The sequence below is a fragment of the Alosa pseudoharengus genome, unplaced genomic scaffold, assembly GCF_046254945.1.
Source record: "Alosa pseudoharengus isolate Yale_2024_CS ecotype anadromous, Long Island Sound unplaced genomic scaffold, YU_APseudo_1.1 YU_APseudo_1.1_scf_16, whole genome shotgun sequence".
Classification (NCBI taxonomy): Eukaryota; Metazoa; Chordata; class Actinopteri; order Clupeiformes; family Clupeidae; genus Alosa; species Alosa pseudoharengus.
Genome location: NW_027468630.1, coordinates 31,793,998 through 31,816,480, shown reverse-complemented (window position 1 = coordinate 31,816,480; position 22,483 = coordinate 31,793,998). Strand labels below are relative to the sequence as shown.

Here is a 22,483-nt window from a genome sequence, read left to right as displayed (position 1 = left end):
AATTTCGCTAATGGATATTTTCCCACTCACTGTTCGAGAGGAAATTAATACCGTAACATTAGCTCTTTAACTTTTAGAGAAATTTAAATTCACTTCATTCCTTTCAACAAAATGTTAGTGAGTCATTAATCTAACATTGTGTGTTGCACAATGCACAAGACCCTTTCAGTAAGCAATCCTTTTGTGATGTGCAGTGACGCCAGGATACTGAAGGGAGCTTCTCTATCATTTATGCGTCAACTCGTGTTTGCATCAAGGGGTCAATATGGACTTTTAATGGCCGAGCCGGCTCGTGGATGCCACAGCAACGCACATATCCTGCGCCTCTTCACCAAAAGGGAAAACACTGAGTGATGGACTAGCGCTAGAGGAGGACCACAGCTTGGGAAGGCATCAGAGCAGTAGCCCGGGCGCCGCACGGCTGCAGGGGCTGGACACTCGTCAGCCTCCCTCTCCGCACACGTGGACTGGAGCAGCGCGGGAGCGAGCAAGTGAGTGAGTTAACGGAGGCTCAGGGACCAGGGCCTCTGTTTCCTCTTGGCTGAAATATGGCCCTTTGGGGGACCCTTACCCTCCACTCAGAGCAAGCATAACTCATGCTCCCTGGGTTAGAAACACAGCTCCCCCCGCTGCTAGCTCTCAGCTCCCCTGTCGCTGGGGCAATGTGGACGAGCTAAGCCCCCTTAGTTTTTTTTTTTTCAACGGTTCACTCCGTGGAGGTGGATTGGGGGGGGGGGGGGGTGGAGGCGCAGGCACTGGCCGGCTGGTGGTTGGACAGAGGGGGGCTCTTCGCCGGGGGATTCCCAGCCGTCAGTGAGCAAACGCTGGGCCCTGCCATGCAATCACTCCCTAATTCCCTGCCAGAGCGGAGGTATGTGCTACTTATTAGTGGGGACGGATGCACGTTGGGTGGTCCTCTCTCTCCTCGCTGCCTCTTAAGCACATACCAAAAAGGAAGGGAAAAAAAATAATTTCCTGCGCTGCAAGTGATTTCCATTTTAAGTTCGGCAAGCGCAGGCCATACCTTTATTGGCACTCCACCGACATTCATTTTCATTTTTTTCCCCTCTGCTGTCTGAGATGAGGGTTTTAAGGATAAAGCGTTTGGTATCAACAGTGCACTTCAGAGAGTTGGTGCAGGGTCGCGCACAAATAACAAATACAGCTGTGAAAGATCACTGGATTCTGCTGAAAGTACACATTTCATCCCCATGCAACGCTGTAATGAGGACACTTTGCATCTACAGTACGGGCCGTCTACTGAGACCCGAGCAGAGTAAACGGTTATTCTCCCACTCTGACTAAAACTACTGTATTATTTTGAAACGTGGAAATATTGTGTGCGTTTAGCTTCTGGCCGTGTCAGTGCTGTGCTTTCTTCTCTGTCTGTGGTCGAGGAGCACTTGGTCAGTGTGGCGGTGGTCTCATGCTAACTAGGACACGTCTGCCTGCCAGTTAGCATTAGCTTTGCCCAGGGGTTACAGCGGCGGGGGTCTCGCTTTGGCCATTGAACTTTGCGTGTCCACATCATTACTCTAATCAAGGACAACTTCTACGCGGTGCCAGTAGGTAGCGCCGGCTGGCAAACAGCATGGTGAGCCTTCGCTGTGGAAGCGGTCGCGGGGAGGACAGGTGCCGAGCGCGGAGCTCGACGCTGAAGGACGGCTCACCTGTGTGTATCCTCAGATGGACCTTCAGGTGGTGGGAGGTGCGGAAGCTCTTCCCGCAGTAGGGGCAGTCCTTCATGGCCGAGCCCACGCCACGCTCCCGGTGCTGGGGGGTGGGGGGCTGCACGGCCCCCACGCTCTTTGTCAGGTCATCTCCCACATCTGGAACAACAGAAAGGTGGAGAGGGGGAAGGGGTAGAAAGAGAGAGAGAGAGACAGAAAAATGAGTGTTCAGTGTCACTTCAAACCAGCAATGTGTGAGAGAGAGAGAAAGAGAGATTCTTTTCTCTCTGTCTTCCTCCCTTTTGCCACCCAAATCTGCTAACGCCACACAAAGTCAAACACTTCAATGGGTTCACGTGTGCCGCTATTTTTCTCAGCCATTCGCAGCTGACAGAACGCTGACAGTTCATAAGCTTTCAGCCTTGTTTGGAGACGTGGGGTCCGACCCCCCCCCCCCGCCCCCCCCGTGCCTGCGCTCCAACACCTGAATGTTTTATCCACGCTATCATCATCGCCAGGGTAGCATATGGCGGATTGTGTCGAAATGAACAATACCAGAAAGGAAACGGCAATGTCAGCACAGGGCCCTGCGTTTGCCGCAGCATGCGCCCCGGTTTTGACAGGTGACGTCGCTCGCGTCAGAGATATGAGAGGGTGATAACAGCGACCCGGGCCTGATTGAGCTGCCATGGTGCCAAATACTTATATGAACGTGTCAAGACCAACAATCCCAACTTGCGAGAGATAATGAACTGCGGCGAATTCATTTCAATTTTAACCGGAGACACCCACGCCGTCTCCCCACCACTGCTACCACGCAACACAAAAAAAGGAGCAGTCGCCCCCCCCCCCCCTCTAAGTTCCTCACCTCCCCCAGCCTCATGTAACCCTACAGCTCACACCTTTGTGCGTTATCAAGTACCACTCTGCCATCCAGTGCCTTTCACCAGCGCCGTGTTAAGGTGACTCCCAAAGATCTGACAAGTGGAGAAATCAACAGTGACAACAAACAACCTTGGCGATAGAGAGAGAGAGAGAGAGAGAGAGAGAAAGAAAGAAAGAAAAAAAAACACCCTGCATGTCCCAGCGCAGCTAAAGGGGAGCATCAGAGAGACGGAGAGGGAGAGGGAGAGAGGGGAGGAGGAGGAAGAGGAGGAGGAGGATGACTTGGGTACACTGTGTGTGCACACAACAAACCCCAGTGTCCAGGCCTGGGCTCGACCTGCTCTCTGCACCCGCCTGGGTTACACAGCAGCAAAAGCGCATGACCCACAATGGCACAAAAATAAGGCTGAAAGGAAATTTCTCTCCTTTTTTCCCTTTTTCTTTTCTTATTTTTCTCCTTGTGGTGGCACATGATATGGCATGCAAGTCAGTGAATGGTGCAACCCACTTAGGCACCCATTTGACACAATCAAAAGCTTTCCCCTGCAGTAATCTTTCCCTTTTGCTCCAGCCTCTTTTAAGAATCAAATGAGATTTAAGAAGTTAAAAAAGAAAGACTGAAGTCAGCATCTCTCCAACTCTTGTGACTGATCACGTTCATGCGATTTGCCTCCCCTGCCATGGCGACAGTGAAAACTAGCTATGTGCAACCAGGGGACACAATGTGTGCCCCAGTTTACTGACCTTAACACACACACACACACACACACACACACACACACACACACAGACACAAGTGTATACAGCACAAACAAACACTTGAACTCAGGCATGCACAAACCACAAACACACACACACACACACACACACACAAACAGAGATATACAGTACACATTTATACACATTCATACAGTACATTGTTCTATAAAATATACAAACAAAATATGTCTATTTATGTATTCATAAATATATATACAAATAGCTGTAATGACTTTTGATTTGATATTCCAGTCTGGCCACACTTATAACATAGGCTAAAGGTGCAGTAAAGTCTAGTGGATATGCTTTAGTGTATCTCTCTCCATCTCTCAGTCCGTGGAGACTAAGCTCCCTCCTCCATCAACTCTTCAGACACACTGTGCATCAACCTCTCGGCTGTATTTTTGGACGTGGAACACCACATAAACACACAGACACACACACACGCACACACACATAGACACACACACACTCAGGCCATGGGTGTCCGGCAAGGCTGTCTTTAATCAGCTGACTGATCCCCAGCTTTTAATACGGCTGTTCCAATTACTGTAAAAGTCATCCCGCGCCGTATAACCACAAATATTGACAGTTTATTGCACAACACATTTATGACATTTGAAGGTCACCCCATATATTCTGCGTCATCTTTCAGCAGCGGGGGTCTGGGGCAGAGACATTCTCCATAGCCCACCACCTAAAACTATTTTCAGCCTATTGATTTTCCATTTCTCCACTCCTTTTCTTTCCATGCAAAAACGGGGGGAGAATCAGTTGGAGAAACATTATTAAAATGATTGTCAGAAGAAAGCAACGGCTGCCACATTTTTACCTTGTTGGGGGATTTGAAACATTAAATTCTCATGGGCTGCTTTCTGTCAGATTTATCATTTGCCCGTGGGCATATGACAGTTTTAAAGATGTTCCAAGACAGGCTGATTACACGTAAGGAAAAGACAGCCTGACTTGATCTGGATCAGACACAGCTAACTACTGATTAATCCAATAATTAGAAGTGCTGACTTGTTTTATTATTAGGGTGAATGACAATTTAACTTACTACCATCATGATCACCTGTATTTGTCCCACCATCTCAAGATTTATTCAACAGTTAGTGTTCTTTAGTGTTTTTCAATGTGTGTGTGTGTGTGTGTGTGTGTGTGTGAGAGAGAGAGTGTGTGTGTGTGAGAGAGAGAGTGTGTGTTTGTGTGTGTGTGTGTGTACAGTACTTGGTTGGATTCTGAGACCTGCTACTCCACGTGTGCTGGAGAGGAGTGCAGGAACGCCACGCAGCTGCACAGATATTATTCAGCTCCCCTGATCTGCGAGCAGCTCCCGGGCTGGCGGCCTTTATTGGGCTCACCCAAATGTAATGGAACATGCCAGAACAAAGGGCCGGGATCAGATTGGAGCGGAGTTGTACAGGCCATCTGGGAAGAGGATGACTATCAGTCATTCTGCCTGCTGTCAGCCACGCCGCATCTCTGACACCGAGAGCTCGCTCCGAGTGACACAATAAAAAAAAAAAAAAGAAAAAAGAAAACTGCAGCTACCACCAGGGGGAACGCCACAGGAGTCGTGCTAAACATGCAGCTACACTAGCATGTGCCACGCAACCTCTCTGCATTTGGATGTGTGTGTGTGTGTGTGTGTGTGTGTGTTTGTGTGTTTGTGTTTGTCTGTCTGAGAAATCATTCTCTGAGAACTAAACATCTCGAGACAGACCACACCCTGTTCCCATTAATGACAAAAAACAATAACAACAAAGATACAACCCAGTGAAAAAAAAAGCCCTTAATGGTGCTCTTACAATCACACTTCCACGCTAAATTGTTCTGTGGTTTTGATTACTGTGATATCACTTTCAGGAAAGAGGGAGAGAAAAAAAAACAGAATCATAAAAACACAAGATGTCTCCTCTCTCCATTATTATAATGTGTCATGTGCTCTGTCAAAGCCATTGACCTCTCTTCCTCTGCAGCGACCAATAAGGATGGAGCAAAACGTGTAGGAAACATTCAGATATAGAAAATGGGAGAGAGACAGAGGGGAAGTAAAAGCAAGGAAGAGAAAGAGATATGGAGAAAGAGAGAGAGAGAGAGAGAAGGTAAAATGTGATGACATCATTTGAAAGGCATTAGGCTTTTAAAAATGCGCCCGAGGGGACTTGATTTCCTTACGCCGGAGCAACACAACACCATGCGGCTGATGCTCGGCTCTCTCTTTTTTGATTTGGACGGGTGCCATCTTTGTGAACGGGCTGGTTCAGGCGAGTTAATCAATTTGAGGTTTAGTTACACTGCTGAGGCTAGCATTCTAGCGACTGCTAGAAAGTAATCGGAACTCACAGAATTTATTAACCAAACACCAATTATCATTAAAGACTACTGCATTATCCCCTGCTTTTACTACCTGACAAGGACTACTTAATGAAATTTTAGATTAAAGTTATTTAGTCGTGTGATTTATGGCCACAAAAAAGCTCCTAATGCATCTCTCTCTCAGCACAGATGCTTGTAGAAGCAGTTTGGTTCTCTCTATCTTTTTTTCTTTTTTTAAGGTGTCCACCAGGGACCTGGAACCCTCCATGGTATCACAGCAACTGGGTCCAGCCCAGGGAAAACACTCCAGAGCTCTTTGAGCCAGACCCTCAAATGCAGCATGGACAGCAAGGGGAGTCCACTGACAGTGACCCATGTGTCAAGCAGGAAATAAATGAATTAAATGAAAATGAACTAAACTAAAAAATATAAAATTCAAAAAGTGTTTACCCCCACTATGTTTGCGAGATGAAACAGCCACCAAATGTGTTACATATAAGGCATGCGGGTAAACAGGGGCACCAGATGTTCTTTGATGTTAATAATGGCATTTATTATTAATATTAATTAGACTGCATTCAGCAATACATTTGGGCCATTTCCAAGTCAATTAAGCAAAATGGCATTCGGGAGATGTTGAAACGACATTTTAAGGCAGGTGTTCAGCGGTCCCCTAATAAAACATTTTCACAGCAACTGAAAAACAACCATTTTCAGCAGAGTTTTTTCTTTGTCTGCAAGAGAGCTATGTTTTCTTTCTGCAAGCACTGCCATTATTTGATACACATTTTTATATTTAGGGGCACATCTTATTTCAATAAAATAAACCAATTTTCTATGCATTTAATATGTAGCATTGAATAAGAAGGCATTGAGCTTATATATATTTCTGTTTGTGCCACACAGCATATGAAGCATTAAAAACTCCTCACAGATTGCAAGAACAGATTAAAGCAGATATGAAATAATGATGATAATAACAATTTGCGAACACTGTGGATTAAATCTAGTGTGTTGGAGGGAAAATGGTTTTAACAGCTTAATTCTAGGGTATAACACATAAGGCCAAACGGGTGCTTGTGTGCCAAATGGCATTCTCAGGATGGTGCGTCCATGCCCTCAGTATGCTATGCTGGTTCTGGAACCCAAGTCCACACTAAACACCAGTCCAAAAGAGAGTGTAGAGAATATGAGTGAATGTATGTGATTGTTTGTTTTGTGTGTGTGTGTGTGGGGGGGGGGGGGGGGGGGAGAGGGGTGGGGGAGAGAGAGGAAAGTCTAATTACAGAACACATGGTACAGGGAGCACAGCAGGGGGGATGAGTTGTCTATATAATCCACAGATCCTATGTGTAAGGGAAAAGAACACAAACACACACACACACACACACACACACTGAGGCCAGTTTAAAAGCCCCATCTTGTGTAATCTGGACCTTGAAAAAGGGCTGCCCGTCGTACCTCCAGCTAACACCAATTTGGCAGGAAGGGTGTTTTTTCCCCCCTTTTTTTAAAGCTTGCCGAGGCTCAGCCATACAATGGTACATTAACAATCTGTGCATTCATTTATCAGCCGGTGCAGTTTTTTGGACTCTGTGTTTATGGCGCAGTGCACTTTTCATCGCCGAAAATTAATGAACATGCCTCCCCTCGCAACAAACATGCACCTGTGCCGCCGAGATGCTAATCACAAACATTTATATTTATTAGCGCTGGGCTGACTGAAAGTGGGATTATAAAAGGAGTGGGGGAAATGATTCTCCTTTTTATGCTTGACGAAAGGCACAGAGTTTTTTTTTTTTTTTTCTTTTCTGATTTTTTTTCTTTCCCTGCACACATTTGTTCTGCATTTCAGAGTGAAGAAGAGGTCAGATGGAATTAACATTCACTGTTTGATTTCCAGATCTTAAAGATTATTCATCTTCTGTTTTTCTCTTTTTTCATGCCTTTTTTTCTGGCAAGCGCAGGGCCTTGACTAAATTTAAGGGCTCTCTTCCCAATGAATCACCACCACTCTAGTAGTGTATTATGTAGCGTGCAGCTTGGCTGCTTGGTATCGCGCCTTTTTGATGTAGTAGAAGACCTCCAACACAAAAACGTGACATGGCCGCGAAAGGTCACAATGCTGCCCAAACACAAGTGTCAATGACAATGCTTCTAACCGCGGTCAGTACCTCCCTAGCACTCTGTCTCCCTTTTTTCTCTCTCCTTCCTTCCCTCCCTCCCTCCCTCCCTCTCTCCCTCCCTCCGCCAGTGACAGAAGGTGCGCCTCTCCCTCTTTAAAGGCTATGCCTCCGCCGAGCTCGGGGAACAGGAATGGTGCCATAAGTTTGTGCCTGGCATGCACCCATCTTTGTTTTCTCTTCACAAGTCTGTTTCAGGCTTCAAAGAGCAACGGCGGGAAGGGGGGGGGGGGAGAAAATAATGATAAATAAATAAATGAGTGCAGGAGAGAAGACGAAGGAGAAGAAAAAGACAAAATGCTGGATGCTGAAGAAGCACTGAGGTCTCACTAACTTTATCATGCAGCAGGATGATCACAGCTCTGAAGGGTGTGAGCGAGACAACCGTGGACACTGCTGTCCCTACGCATGAGGGGAGAGACGAAACACCCGCGTCTCTCCAGAGGGACAGGGGTCCAGGGTGTGTGTGTGTGTGTGGGGGGGGGGGTGGGGGGGCGTTTTTTTTAGGAGAGCATCAGTAAGAAGGGGCTGGCTGCTGTTAAACATGGTAAATATTCATCATGTGGACACACAAACACACATGCACACAATATGAATCTGGTCACACACAGAGACACATTTTGGCAGGGCTTGGCTGTTTATCATTAGTGAAGGCTGGGTAGATCCTGTCTTCACAGGGATACTCTGCTTTCCATGGATTTTCATTGGAGAACAGGGGAGAAAGGGTGCCACTCAAATACAGAGGGAGAGAGAGAGAGAGATTGATGAGAGCAGATTGACTGAGAATGAGGAGCAGGATGCAAATATAAAAGATGCTCTCCGATTAGCCTGTAGCATTTATACAAAAACAAACTCTATTCTATTGCATCTATTGCAGAGCTCACACCGAACAAACAGCACCTCTACTAAAAAGACGAAAAGAAAAATGACCTTATATGAAAATCTAAAGCGCACGTCCGTCACTGGTACACTCCATCTGATCACAATCAGCCCTCAACAAGCCACGGCTCTGCACCTTTAACGCTCCATAAAGGAAGGCAAAAAAACACGGCCTCGCCTGACATTGATTTCCTATTCATTTTCCAGCAGACCAAATCAACAACAAGTACAACAGGCAATCATAAAGCCCTGTTACAGATCCACATGTGAGAGCCACTGCCAGGTATGCTCACCACCGCCGCCACCTGAACCATTGTCCTGAAGCTTCCAAAAGATTACGCTAATGAGACAAAGAAATGGAAAAGTCACCCTACGCATTAAAGGACTATTGCAGAGCACTTTGTTATCACAGACATCTCCATAGCAGGACGCATTTCTGTTAGCTTTTGATTTGTCTCATTTCTGAGTGTTTGTCTTTAGTTTGGTCTTATTTTTGTGTATTTATTTCCTATAGGCGGAGTGGCAGCAGTGGTTGTTTAATGTAGACACATAGGAACTTGTGTCTCGTCTGTAGGAGTTTCACGGTAGAACCTGAACGCGTTGCTCACGCAGCAGCCATGTGAGCTATAAATCGCCAGATCCAAGGACGTTCCCTGTTTTACTCTTACATGAACTTGTCCAGTGTCTCGGAAAATGAAATAAAAAGATTTATCATGCAGCTCCAAACACAGGAGCGTCTCTTGAGTGAGCAGCTCGATCAGAATAAATTTTAGAAAGCTGCACATTTGGGCAAAGTGGCTCTAAAACTGTCCCTCTGCATCTTCCTCCTCTCTCTCTCTCTCTCTCTGTCTGTCTGTCTCTCTCTCTCTCTCTCTCTCCCTCTACTGTCCCCCAAGGTTAGATGAGCCATTAGAAATACTATTACACAGGCTCCTATGTCTTTACATCAGCAGCGCTGATGTGTGAAACAAATTAAAGCAAAATGCAATCAGAAGAATAAATAAGATGCGTGTTTTTTGGTAATGGATTATCTCATCTCTGCCCTCTTTCTCTTGCTCTGTCCTCTTTCCTTCTCCACTTCCCCCTTCTCTCCCAGTTTACAGAGCATCACCCCACATGCATGTGCCACAGAAAAGAGCGTGCTCCTCTCCTCTCCACAGCCGGAATGTTAATTTGTTATGAAGGTCATTGACAGAGAGTAATAATCACCATTGGGGATCTAACAATTTGCCATTTCGGAACATTGCAGCGCTGATGACTCAACTATTAATAGACTCCCCCCACTTATATGACTAAAAACTATTCTGGTATTTTCACAGAAAAAAAAGAATGAAAAAAAATGTATGTCTTTATTCCTTTTCCTCACCCTTATCTGTGGAGAGATATCTGACATTTGGAGCAAATTAATGTGAACCTAAGCCCAATAGAAAAGCACATCATGGCAGGGTATTGGAAATTAAATCACAATGAGCAGACTGTGATCATTTCTATCCTCCCTGTTCTTCGGATTTCTTTTTTTTTTTTCATTTTGTTCTTTCTTTAAAGAGTGTGTTTGTACAATACCTCCGACACGCTGCCACTTAAGCACTACCCCGGATTTCATTATATGGATCCAATGCGCTGAAAATGTTTACAACCAAACAATAACAGTTTATTTTAAAACTCATTTGCTCCAAGCCTCAACAGTGCCAGGGCATTTAAACATATGTGTCTGTATTTGTCAGCGAACAAAATAACTTGGGCTTAAGCTATTTTTATCAGGCTCGGAGCATTTGTTCTTTTTAAGTGATCAGCATTTATCGAATGGAGAAAGGAAGTTGGAATCCTTTATCTACAGAGGCTCAACATCTCGAGACTAATTACAAATTAATCTGAATCTGTATATCTGCAATAAGAGGGCAATAACTTGTCCTGCTAAGAGCTATCTCTTATATATTTATAAATATCTTCATATGGCAGGCAGGGAGTCGAGAAGGAGTGACATAATTGCTTGCCATCTATAGCCATGCAGGGACATCAAGGCCAGGGATTGTGGATAGTAATAATTGATCATTAGCTTGATATGTCTGAGCCTGCTTAAGTTTGGCTTTCAGAGTTGACTGGCTCCATTAGGCCTCTTCCTGAAGCCTTCAGCAGTCTAGAGCAGAAGGTCACAGGCTTGGCTTGTCTGTTTCTTGTTTGTTTGGCTAGAGTGCTAAATCTCAATGTAGAATATGATAAAAAAAATACACATTTAAAAATATGGTGTATATTAAATGAAGAGTAGGTAAATATTTTCATGCAAGGACTTTAGGTCTCTTTATAGTGGAGACCTAAACGAAATCCTCTTGATAGTAGAGTTTTCATGATCAAAAGGAGTAGGTAGTCGACACGCCGCAACATAAGGAGTCAAAACCGAGGGAGCCAAAGTGGTTCCCCCCCGTCCCACTACCCTCAGCGGGAGCAACTCCCCGGAGCCATACCTCAGATGTGCCTTCCTTTCACTTGGCTTTCTCATCAGAGCAGGAGCACCGAGCGAGCCCCAGCATCTTCTTAAAGCCTAACTCCCCCCCATCCCCTCCCCCCCCATGTCCTCCCCACGACTCCTCCACCCCTCCCCTCCCCAGCCTGGGCCTGGCGCACTCCTGTGACTAGGGAACCTCTGGGCACCTTGACTGCCGTTAACTGCTTGTGGCACGAGCAGAGGAAATGGGTCATTAAATCAAACGAGCCGGGGCCAACCTCCCAGTGTCCCAGAGCTGTTTCCAATCAGATAGCTTCCTTTAGCGGGAGCCAGGATCTCGCCCGGCATTAGCGTCATTAGAACGCTCACGCCTCGTGCCTCACTCCTCGGCTACCTCCGCCACCGCGGCTGCCGCTCCTACCGCCCACGTGCTCGCTGGCCCTCGCGCGCCCCTCGTTGGCCTGCTCCGGGGAAAAGGGCAGACATCTTGTGAAGAGGTAAATACTTCAAATGCTATCCCTAGAAGTGTCGTCGTAGCCTTTCACAGCCCTGTCTTTTTTTCGCCATCCCTCTCTCTCTCTCTTTCTCTCCCTCTCACACACACACGCACAATAGGCCTACGTATACATTTTCACAACATTTTGCTCTGCCTCTTTCAGCCTCACTTTCTCTGTTTTGGTGTTCACCATCTGAAAGCGACACACAAGCACTCACAGTCAAGCTGCACAGAAGACAAGCCTGATGAAGTAGTGTATTTATACACCTGAAAATAGAATTAGCCCGCACTGCCAATCATAACACAAAAAAATGAAACTGAGAAACACATTATCTGTTACATCAACGTGTGGCACACATACACACACTTGTTGCCACGGCATCTATATTTTCTTTTTTTCCCCCCACCTTTTCATCATTCTGTGGAATAAGATAAATGAACTACACACATTTCTCGCACCTGTCCTACCTTTCCTTCCTCTCCATAATGATAAGGGATTTCATTAACGTGAGAATGCTGGGGCTGAAGGAAACATAATTGCCTGGCTGTTGTTGTTGCAGTCGCCGCCGCCCTAATTTCCTCCCTTCCTTACTCTTGACTGTTAAGTGATCATTATATCAACTGCAAGCAAGGAGCAAGGTTAAAATATCGACAAATAGCGGTCATGTTAAAATATCCTAGCAGAGACTGTGGGAGAATCAAATAAAGAGAGGGAGGAGGAAGAGGAAAAGAAAGAAGGGAAAAAAAGAAAACAGATGAAGTGGGGTAATAGAATGACAGTGGACGTGAGCGATAAGATCTATTGGGAAAGATCACAGCATTCGGTAATGATTTAAGCCCCAGACCGCTCCCTCTAATAGTCCTTGATGGATAACTGTATGAAAAAGATACATAATTTTTTGACTTGCCATTTACACAGCATTGCACCTGAAAGCCGGGCGGAATAATAGACAGTTTAAAATGTCAGGGAACTAACTAAGAAAGAGAGACGGATCGGCCAGCGGAATCTTAATTAGGAAAGCCAACTAATGGCCATGGCAGCTCTGCAGAGGGGAGAAGAGGCTAAGAGAGAGAGGGAGAGAGAGAGAGAGAGAGGAAGTGGCTCTCTGAAATAGACAACACTTCCTAGAAATACTTTGGTCCAAATTAGCTAAGGTCTCTCATTTCTTTTTCTTTCTATCTGTCACTTCCTCCTTTTTTTTTTCTTCACGGGGGTTGACCAGTCACCAAGCAAAATATATCTAGTGGTGAACCCCATCAGAAGAATATTCTCCGTCTGGAAAGACATGTATAGGATTTACCTATCTATCCCTGAGCAGACCTGTGTGTTGAGCGGCAGCCAGAAGCACATGATTGTGTTAATTAATCTGCCATTGTGAGCTGGGGGAACAGCTGCAGTGGCTCTCGTGGCTGCGTTGTCAAAGCAAAACAATGCCATGTTAAGCTTCCCCCCGCTGAATCTTCCCATTACAAAGGAGCTCCAACACTGGGGCTAAATTCATAAATCCACAGATCAATTTTTACCAGCACTAATGTCTGACCTTTAAAGGGAAAAGGGTTTTTACATGCTTAATTTCGGCTTGAAATATGGTCAGATATGTGATACCTAGGATTTGGGCCAATTCCCTGGGCTTTGAAAACAAACAGATTGGGAGCAAGAGAGAGGGGTGGGGAGAGAGATAGAGTGAGGGAGGGAGAGAAACAGAGTGAGGGAGAGAGAGAGAGAGAGAGTGTAGAAGGTGGGAGCTAAAGAGGTCTGAGCTCTTCAGCTGAGACAAACAGAAGAGCACCAGGATTCACCAGCTGGGCGCTGGTATTTTAAAACAATATGTCTAACGCGATTAGAAGCCAGCCATCGATCTCTGTTATGTGGATTTAATTTGGGAGGAGCGCAGGAGAGGGGGGTGGGGGGGGGGGCAAATTCCGTGACAGTTGCGGGCGCATCCCTGAAAGGCGCTCAAAGAGCAGTGAAAGGTGACAGCGACTAAAAATAAATAAATAAATTCCAATGACGTCTGTATAGAAATAAACATCCATTTACCCGCTTCAAATCACCACCAACCTCTACATGGTGATGTTGAAATACTGAGTGTCTGCATTCTATAAATTAAAGCCATAATTGACCACGCAAACATCTCAAAGTTAGGACAAGCAAACGACTGTCAGATAGAGGTCACGAGAAAGGAGACAGTTAGTGAAAGCTGAAATGGAGCACGATTGTGACCTAATATGGAGCCAGTGCTGGATAATGTAAAAAAAATGGAACATACAATCTAAGATGAGACAAAAGAAGAATGTGGACAGAAAATAGCTGAGCGTTAATATCTGACATTATTAAAGCGAACGAGTCGCAGGGCTGTGGCAGTGTTCATTTGGAGCTCATTTGGAGGCGGGAGTAATCTCCATTAGGCAGTGTGTTAAAGACAGATAAACAGGGAGAGATAAATACAGAAGATAAATATACTGTACTGAGTTAGATGGGGACGGGCGGGGAGTGTGTGTGTGTGGGGTGGTGCTGGGGGGAGGGGGGGGTAGTGGGCAGGGCTGTGGGCTATTTCCATCAGGGCTTACTTCCATCAGGGTTACGAAAACATGCAGAGCGACGACACGGCTAAACCACACAGCACTAACAGCACAGCCTAATGTGTTGGCTTCTTGGGCATTCGTTTCCAGAGAGACGCGCAGGCTTCCTCCTCCTCCTCCTGCTGAAAAGAGAGTGGGGAGAAAAAGAAAAGACAAAAAAAAAAAAAATACTCCGAGCTCCCTGGACCTCGCCCCACAATGCAGCGAGAGCCCGTCTGTTTAGGCGAAAAGCCCTCCAAAAAAGCCCACCAAGCGCGTGGTACATTTAAAGGGAAAACATCTCCAGAAAGTGCGGCCATGAACACTCTTGTCAGTAAGCAATAGTGTCATTAACTCCTCACTGGGAGGAAGAGTGTAGAGTACTCTCCCAAGTCTCACTCACTCCCCACAACTCAACAGTGGCGTATTGAAATGCACTGACTTTTCCATCCACTGACACAACGCATTAGAAAGTAACAGAGCTGAAAACTTATCCGCATCTGAACTCCTTTCTGAATGTGCATGGTATTGTAACACCTGTCAACACCTGTTTTGTCTTCCCCCTGGTGTAAGATATGAAATGAGTGAATAAATTAACAGACTGACACAATGGACTGGAAATGTGCAGAGAACTGTAGGCGAAATATGTTTACATCAGAGGTATGAAGGGTGCATTAATCTCCATCAGTTATCGCCCAGATAATCAGCTGTGACACTACTCCAGGTTTTCTTTAATCAAGTAGGATTTCTTTGACTTTCTGAAAGTCAATCTGATTCCAACGCGCGTGCATTCCACCTTCCAAGCATATTGGTGCCTATAGGACTGTGTGAACCAGAGGCAGCTCGAGGGAGCTTTTGTGAGAGTGTGCAGATGGAGAATGATGACATAGTGTGAACGTGCATTTCAAAAGTGTCGCTCGCGACCAGATCTCACCTGTCCAACATGTTGGAATTCAGGGAAGCATCAGATGTTAGACTTAGCGCTACAGTAAGCATGAGATAAGAAACATGGACTGTTTAACAGCACAGCGATGGAGACGCCAACAGCTAAGGTTGAGGGATGGTACTTCAACCAAAACTGCCAAGGCATCAGGCTGGAACATTCATCTTCACGCTTTAGTCACATGACGCCCATTATGCCATCACTGCTGTCATACATACTTGATACCGATGTAAACTTCAGGACTTAACCAACACGTACATTTATTTTTGTGTGTGTGTGTGTGTTCGGTTCTGGCTAATTGTGGCCTGCCTCTAGGGATGTAAAAATCAACTTTATGGAAATAGATAATCATTGACATAGTGCCACATTCAGGCTGTGAGCAGCTTGTGTCTCATGAACATAATCCAGAAACGTCCTCCAAACTTTATTCTCTGTGAAAGTTCAAGTTACTTCTTTTCTACAAAACAAAAAGAAAAATACATCAGGACAGAGTGAAAAAAAAAAAAAAAGGAGCCAAATCCTCAGTTTAGGAGGACCAATGGCGGGGGAAAAAAATGCATACGACGTGAAACAGAGGATCAGAGAGCAAAACTGAAAGGAGACAGACAGAGACAGACATGGAGTGATAAAAAACGAGGAGCGAAACGGAGAAACGGGAGGAAAACGAGATTTCACGTCCCTCTTGGAATCCTCATCTCTGTGTCTAATAGGAAATACCTGTTCCTGGCAGCGGAGGTGCTGTGCAGGCCTGATTACACCTCACCTGCCGCCCGCGCCAGGAGAGGTGGCATTTGGCCGATCCGTCCCCGCGAGGGGCTCGCGCGGCTCAGCCGCGACTTAGCCTCCTGTCTTAAGCGCGCAGGGGGAGACACGGAGTTGAATGCTCCGGCTAAACCTGTGTCCTCCAGGGAAAAGGAGAGAGAGGCAGGCAGACAGACAGACAGACAGACAGACAGACAGGCAGAACAGCAAGTCCTTTTACAGGTTCAGAGCTTACCTCCCAGACAGTAGGAGCACTACGGGAACTACTTGGGCCTACATATGACAGTTTATGACAATAGCATTTTCCGGCACCTAATTTATCATAGCACAGCAGGGGAAGGTTAACTTTGTTGAAAAGAGTGTAAACTGGCTTGAGCGGTGCTGTTTAGAATATCTACATCTCCATGAGGAATGTGCAGTGAATCTCAACGATGAATCGCATGGAAGGAATCTGTTTCCATGGCTCAGTCTGTCAAACCTGCTCTCTGCTCATTCAGGATTTGCTGGCAAATAAGGTCAGGTTCATGTTTGCTGTAGATTCCCTGCTAGCAGCAAAATCCTGTCACTCAAAGAGGCCATAGAGAAAATTAAAGGGGGAGGATCTGACATTTAAAACACTGAGAGCAATTTAGCGCACTGACCTCAACACTATATTTGCATCTTCCTAGGAGTTATATATGTTGCCAAACTGTAGGATGAGAGGAAAATGTCAACCATTAATGGGTAAGGTGTAGGGATGATTTTGTATCATTTACTGTTGTGTAAGCTATGGTGTAGATAGTTATTATTTCCTGTTCCTATCTACACACATTAATGTATTGTAAGTAAGATGCAGATACATAGTTAGTATTAGTGGGCTCATATTAAGAAAATAATAAATACAATTGTGATTTCTAATTTTTTGTTACCCACATATGTATCCTTTTAAAAATAGAGGCATGAACCCCTGAAGTGGTTGTGTTAGCTGGAGCAGCTTGAATAGTGTGGATGTTAACGGAAGTCCAGAAATATACAGATGATGTGAAGAAAAATACAGCTAACACCGCAATGGTCTTGGGAAATGCTTTTAAGCCTGCAGTTTACCCAATTATAAATGTGAGAGTGTAATGCAGTCTAGAGTGTGACAATATAACATGTAAGGAAATTGCACAGATGTTAACATTTGCACTGTTTTTTTCCCCCTTTTCCTTGTAGAGATTCAGGCATGTTTGTTATTTTGTAAACAAACCATGCTAACAGCTCTTTTCACAGGAAAGTTAAACTCAAATAACATATGCTCTTAACAAAAACAATAGGTGTTAACCGGCTAAATTGCAATTGTGCTACATCTCGCAAAAACAAACAAGGAGCTTTGTTACCAGGACAACTGCAACAATGCGATTCTCATGGCATCGCCGGCAGCTTTACCTCTCCCACATTAGGTGTGACGTGCCGGGAGTGGGATCGGAGGAATTAAAAATTCATCGCTGTGACCTGCGGTTTAACCTTCAACTCTGAGCCACTGTCCTACATTTAAGAAACCTAATGAAGAGCAATATTCACGAAGCCCATCACAATATTTCCCTGTGAACAATTGAACTTACTGCTCACCCAAGAGTTTTTTCTCCTTCCTTTTTCTTTGCATTCCAGAGCAGCAAAATGAATTCAACTCCAAACCTAATTAATCCACAAAGGTTTCATGTCTTAATCCCCAAAGTCAAGGGGGTTATTGTCCTCACAAATGAGGTCAATGTTTCTCCCAGCGGAAATACAGGAACAGCAGTGAGACTGAGGAAGGAGAGGAAGAACGGAGAGATAAAAGGATAGAAATAGAGTGAGAGAAAGAGCAAGGGATGCTGTGACAGAGCCAGTGAAGGTGGCAAAGGCCAAGCAAACAGTGAGAAAACCACTACCTGTCTGCTCTTGGACAGAAAAAGGACAGACCAAAAAATGTAAAACTGCTTTCTCAATAACATCAACATAAACATGTGTCTGTCACCAGATTCAGTCATCCATTAAGCTACGGTGTACTGCAAAGGCTCAGTGCAGTGCATCCATGGGTGACACATTAATGACAGAAACACATTTGTGTGCTTTTGATGGAAATGAAGAGCACGTGTGGCTGTGAGAGAGGCTGTCGAGTCGACTGACTGGTATCAGCATGTGGGGCCTGGTGAGGGACCCTGGCCAAGGCTGCAGCGATAATTTGAAGAAGGTCCCACAGGTCAGAACCTCCTCATCAAACAGGCCAGCCAATCAGGGCCGCACAGAGGAGTGTCAGCCAATCCCCAGGCAAGGATGAGCCCGGCACGTAGGATTCAACAGCTTGGAGAAATCTGCTATCTATCGCGCTGAGCGGTACAGTAGAGGGAACAAGGAGAGAGAGAGAGAGAGAGAGTGAGAGAGTGAGACAGAGACAGAGAGAGTGAGACAGAGAGAGAGAGACCGAGAGAAGAGAAAAATTCCCTGAGCATACTGTAAAGGCACGATTTCAAATTGGCAGGCAAAAAAAAAAATGGACCAACACATAGAACAAAGAGTTGCTTCTTCTACCCACACTGGTGCCACTGAAGAGAGGGCTCCCTATGAACCCAACATACAACACAGTCTCATTAGCAGAAGCTCAGTTGTTTATGATTACCCATAATTATGAGCACTCGAACAAGACCTAAGAAAGGAGAAAAAAAAAGGAAAATGAGGCAAGAAAAAAATAAAAGAGGGAGAGGGTAAAAAAAAACAATGCAAACGTTGCCTTGTTACAGGCATTTTCATTTCAAAGTTCTTTCAAGCTGGAAAAATAAAAGAGGTTTACATTGTCATCCCCACCGCTGTGCTTGACACATTAGTTTAAACTGACAGTGGGAATTAAAATCCGTAAATGGTTTTTATTTTTGATGCACAGTCTACGAATCAGCTGTCAAAGTCAGTGTTTGTTGATTTTTATCGAGAGGGTTATTACATTTCAAGAAATGTGACAATTAAAAAGGCCTCGATCATTCTCTAACTTTGCCTGGAGCGCCAATCTAGAGGGTGATGGAACGCCGAATAGGAATGGGAATAAGCCCTGCAAGGCCTGTGTAATACACAGCTGTTAGACAGAATCAGATTTAACTTCTTTCTGCTGATTTCCAATTTCCTGCTAGAGAGCAGATTAAGCCAACAAAGCACACAGTGGTCATCTATATTAGATTTGAGATGTAAAACCAAGAAATGTTTTTAAGTGCAAGTCACCCTGAGTAATCTGTTACGTGCTCACTCGTGAGCGGCTGGAGTTCACATGTTGAGTCGGAGAGGGTTAGACCTGGGTCACAAAAGCCTGGGCCCTGGAGTAAACCCAATTGTGTAATGAAATAAGGCACGAGAGGCCTGATGCTTATAGGCTAAATTGAGTCTGCTCTTGCTGGGAGGTCACACATGGCATTTTTACCTACAGTCATCATGGTGGCCCCAAACATGCTAGCCTGGCTTTTGCCTCCCATTGCAGAGGATGTACAGAGGAGAAAAAAGATTTAAAGGAAAGGGGGGAAAAAAGCACAATTGTTTATTGATTTTATAATAGGCTTAGTGCCAGAGAAATAAAGTGGAGGTCAGTGAGAGGGAGCAGCCCGGAGGCAGTGGCGTGACAAACACAGGCTTACACGCAGGTAACAAGCGCTGTGTCCAAATGCCGGGATATTGTTGGGGCCCACGGTCTGCCCATGACTGTTGTCGGAGGAGTCGTTATCCTCGTTTTTTAAGACCTTGGCACATAATCGCCACTATTGGAAACAGGGCACGTTGTTTGGGCTCTAGAAAAGGAAAACAAGGAAATGGCATATAACCATGGAGCACAGTAATGCACTAGGAGGACCACTCTCTCCATGTTATCCACTACCCCGCTGCAAAATCAATGGCTTCACTGTATTTTCTAGCATAAGGGGGACACAAGTAGCAGTGGGAGGCCAAATATGGTGGCAGAAATGTGATGAAAATGTCAGAATAACTGGAAAGATAAAAACACATATCTGTGCAATGAGCTTTACTGTTCCCTAATAAATAAACTAGACCTAGGCTCCCTTTCTTAGAGGTCTGTACAGAATACAGTTATGAATCTACTCCAAGTCTTCTTGTTGCTGTTAATGTAATCTTCTAATAGCTAAATTGCATGTGAAAATAGCTTTCACAGCCAATAAGTCTTCCATCATAGAGATGTGTAGGAACGGATAGCTGTTACTACCGATTAACTACTGGCTTTTAAAGATGCATAGATTTGTATACATCTTGACTCTGACATGACAGATGGAAGTGAGGTTTGAAGTCGGGCATCTTGATAGCGCTGCTTCAGAGCCAGGGCCCGATGACAGCACTGGTTAGATGAATGATATGGTAGCGCTAGCGGTGATTGAGCATCTGACGGAAAGACTGTGAGGAATGGACAGGTCGCAGGGGTATCCACAGATCACAGCTAAACTAGCATGCTCGAATCAATCACCTCTGTGTCAATACACAGGGGTGGTTCAAAATGCAGTGGGCAAAGAGGCTCCTTTTCTGTGGCACCTCCCCTGCTGTGGCTGGCTGTGATAAGGCCTGATCAGCTTGTCTGTTGCCACTGAGGATCTCTGATACTCTGTGAGTGTGTGTGTGTGTGTGTGTGTGTGTGTGTGTGTGTGTGTGTGTGTGTGAGAGTTTGTGTGTGTGTGTGTGTGTGTGTGTGTATGGTCTGATATATGGATGATAACACTAATTAGCTCATTTTGTTTGGGGCACAACAGTCATTAAAAACCCAGTGGGGCCATTAACGTTAGCGTCCCTCCAAAACGCTGCAACCGCCATATTAATCTCTCCAGCATCCTCCTCTAATAGCCACTGCTTCCAGTCAGGTTCAGGAAAGATTTCCACGTTCACACTTTTTTGCCCCCACTCGCTTTTTCCTTGTTCTAATGGGATACTCACACGCAAAGACACACACTCACACACACACACACACACACACACACCTACCTGCACACACACACACACACACACAGGTCTATCACACGCACATCCATCACGTGAGCAGGGTGCAGCTTCCTCACTGGGTCATGTACTTTGATAGTGTTTGCAAAAGAATGGGGGATTGGCCAACGCACAGGGTGACAGTGTTTTGAGCTTTGTGTGCTAATGCATCGGTAATGCCACTGATTCGCCGAGGCTTCTGGCGGCATAAGGCTGCACTTAGAGGAAAGCGGGAGAGACGAATAGCACAGGCCTGCGCGGATTTAAGCAGACGACGCAGCATCCTGTTAATGGCGTACACGCCCAAGCCCATCTCTCCAGGGTCAGGCACGCGCCGTGTGCCTACAGCCCCCTCAACCCCCCCAACCGCCCCAAGCAAGAGTGCCTCTCTGCTACACAGCCTTGGCTGTCAGTCGCGACTTAATGCTCGGGCACACCTTGTCAGCTAAGGAAGGCAGGAGAAGCCAGCGCGCACGCCACACCGTGGCAGAAAATCCCACATTTTTTTTCTGCGGGGGGTAAAAATGAATCCGCTACCTAGCCTCTGCGCCGAACAAAAAATCCGCCTGCAACTCTTTTCGAGACGCCCACCCGCGCTCGTCATGGAGGCGGACGAGGTGGGGCCCGGGCCTGGGCACGGCCTGCATTTTTTTTGGGGGGCTGGATATTAGCGGCGTTGATGAGATATATGAGATTGCCATTTGCCCACGGAGCGGCGAGACTCCGGCAGAGCCGGGTACCATATGGCTGGTGAGAGATTTCCTCCCTCTCTTCCTCCTCTCGGAGCCTGACAGCTGGATGCCTGCTAACAGGGGACAGGGAGCTTGGCAGCTGCAAGCTGAGAGCAACGCTTTGATGCCGCAGCGCGCAACTAACGCAAACTTTCTACAGGTAGGCGAGGTGAGGATTAGATGTATAGGCACGGGCGGAACACAAGGAAAGGTACTAGAGTGAGCGAGTACATGAGAGACAGAGGGAGAGAGAGAAAGAGAGACAGGGAGAAAGAAAGGGCGCGAAAGAGAGAGAGGAGGGAGGAGTGCAAAATGCTTCTGGGAGCACATTAAAATGTACAGCTGGTGAGTACAAAAGTGAGAGCTTTTTTTCCCCTCTTCTCGTTTTCCCTTTTTTTCACTTTGACTCAAAGGGGCTTTCATCATCTTAAAAAGAGTTCTTTGGATACAATGATGCAGGTATCAGGTGCTTTATAAAGAATGAATAATACATTCTCATTTTCGGAGGGGGGGAGGTTTGTCTGCTTTAATTAATCTAAAAGCAGGCTAGATTTTCTGTATCTAGACTGAAAATGACACAGAAGTTTTTGTTTTTATTTATTTATTTATATGCTCTCTCTCTCTCTCTCTCTCTGGCTGTCTCTCCCCAGCTGGTTGCGGGGCTGGCTGGAGAGCGAGGCGCAGGTATGAGCGATGCGCCTCTTTGATTTGAAGGAGCTTGTCCCCGGAAAAAAGGAGAGGAACACATGGGCGCGCTGATGAGAGTGACTGCGGCGTCTCATCAGCCCTGAGCTCCCCCGGGCGCGCGCGCCAGCCAGAGAGAGAGAGAGAGAGAGAGAGAGATAGAGAGAGAGAGAGAGAGACAGAGAGTGCAGGAGCCCAGGACGTGGGCCCA

The 22,483-nt window shown here is 45.8% G+C and overlaps 1 protein-coding gene across 1 annotated transcript in view; it reads right to left on the bottom strand.

Annotated features, from left to right (window-relative positions):
- Window positions 1-22,483, bottom strand: part of znf536 (zinc finger protein 536) — an 81,416-nt gene that overhangs the window by 43,174 nt on the left and 15,759 nt on the right. Inside the window, exon 3 of the mRNA XM_076287732.1 lies at window positions 1,671-1,829. Within this exon, the coding sequence (XP_076143847.1) occupies window positions 1,671-1,829 (159 nt within the window). The remainder of the gene's footprint in view (window positions 1-1,670; window positions 1,830-22,483) is intronic.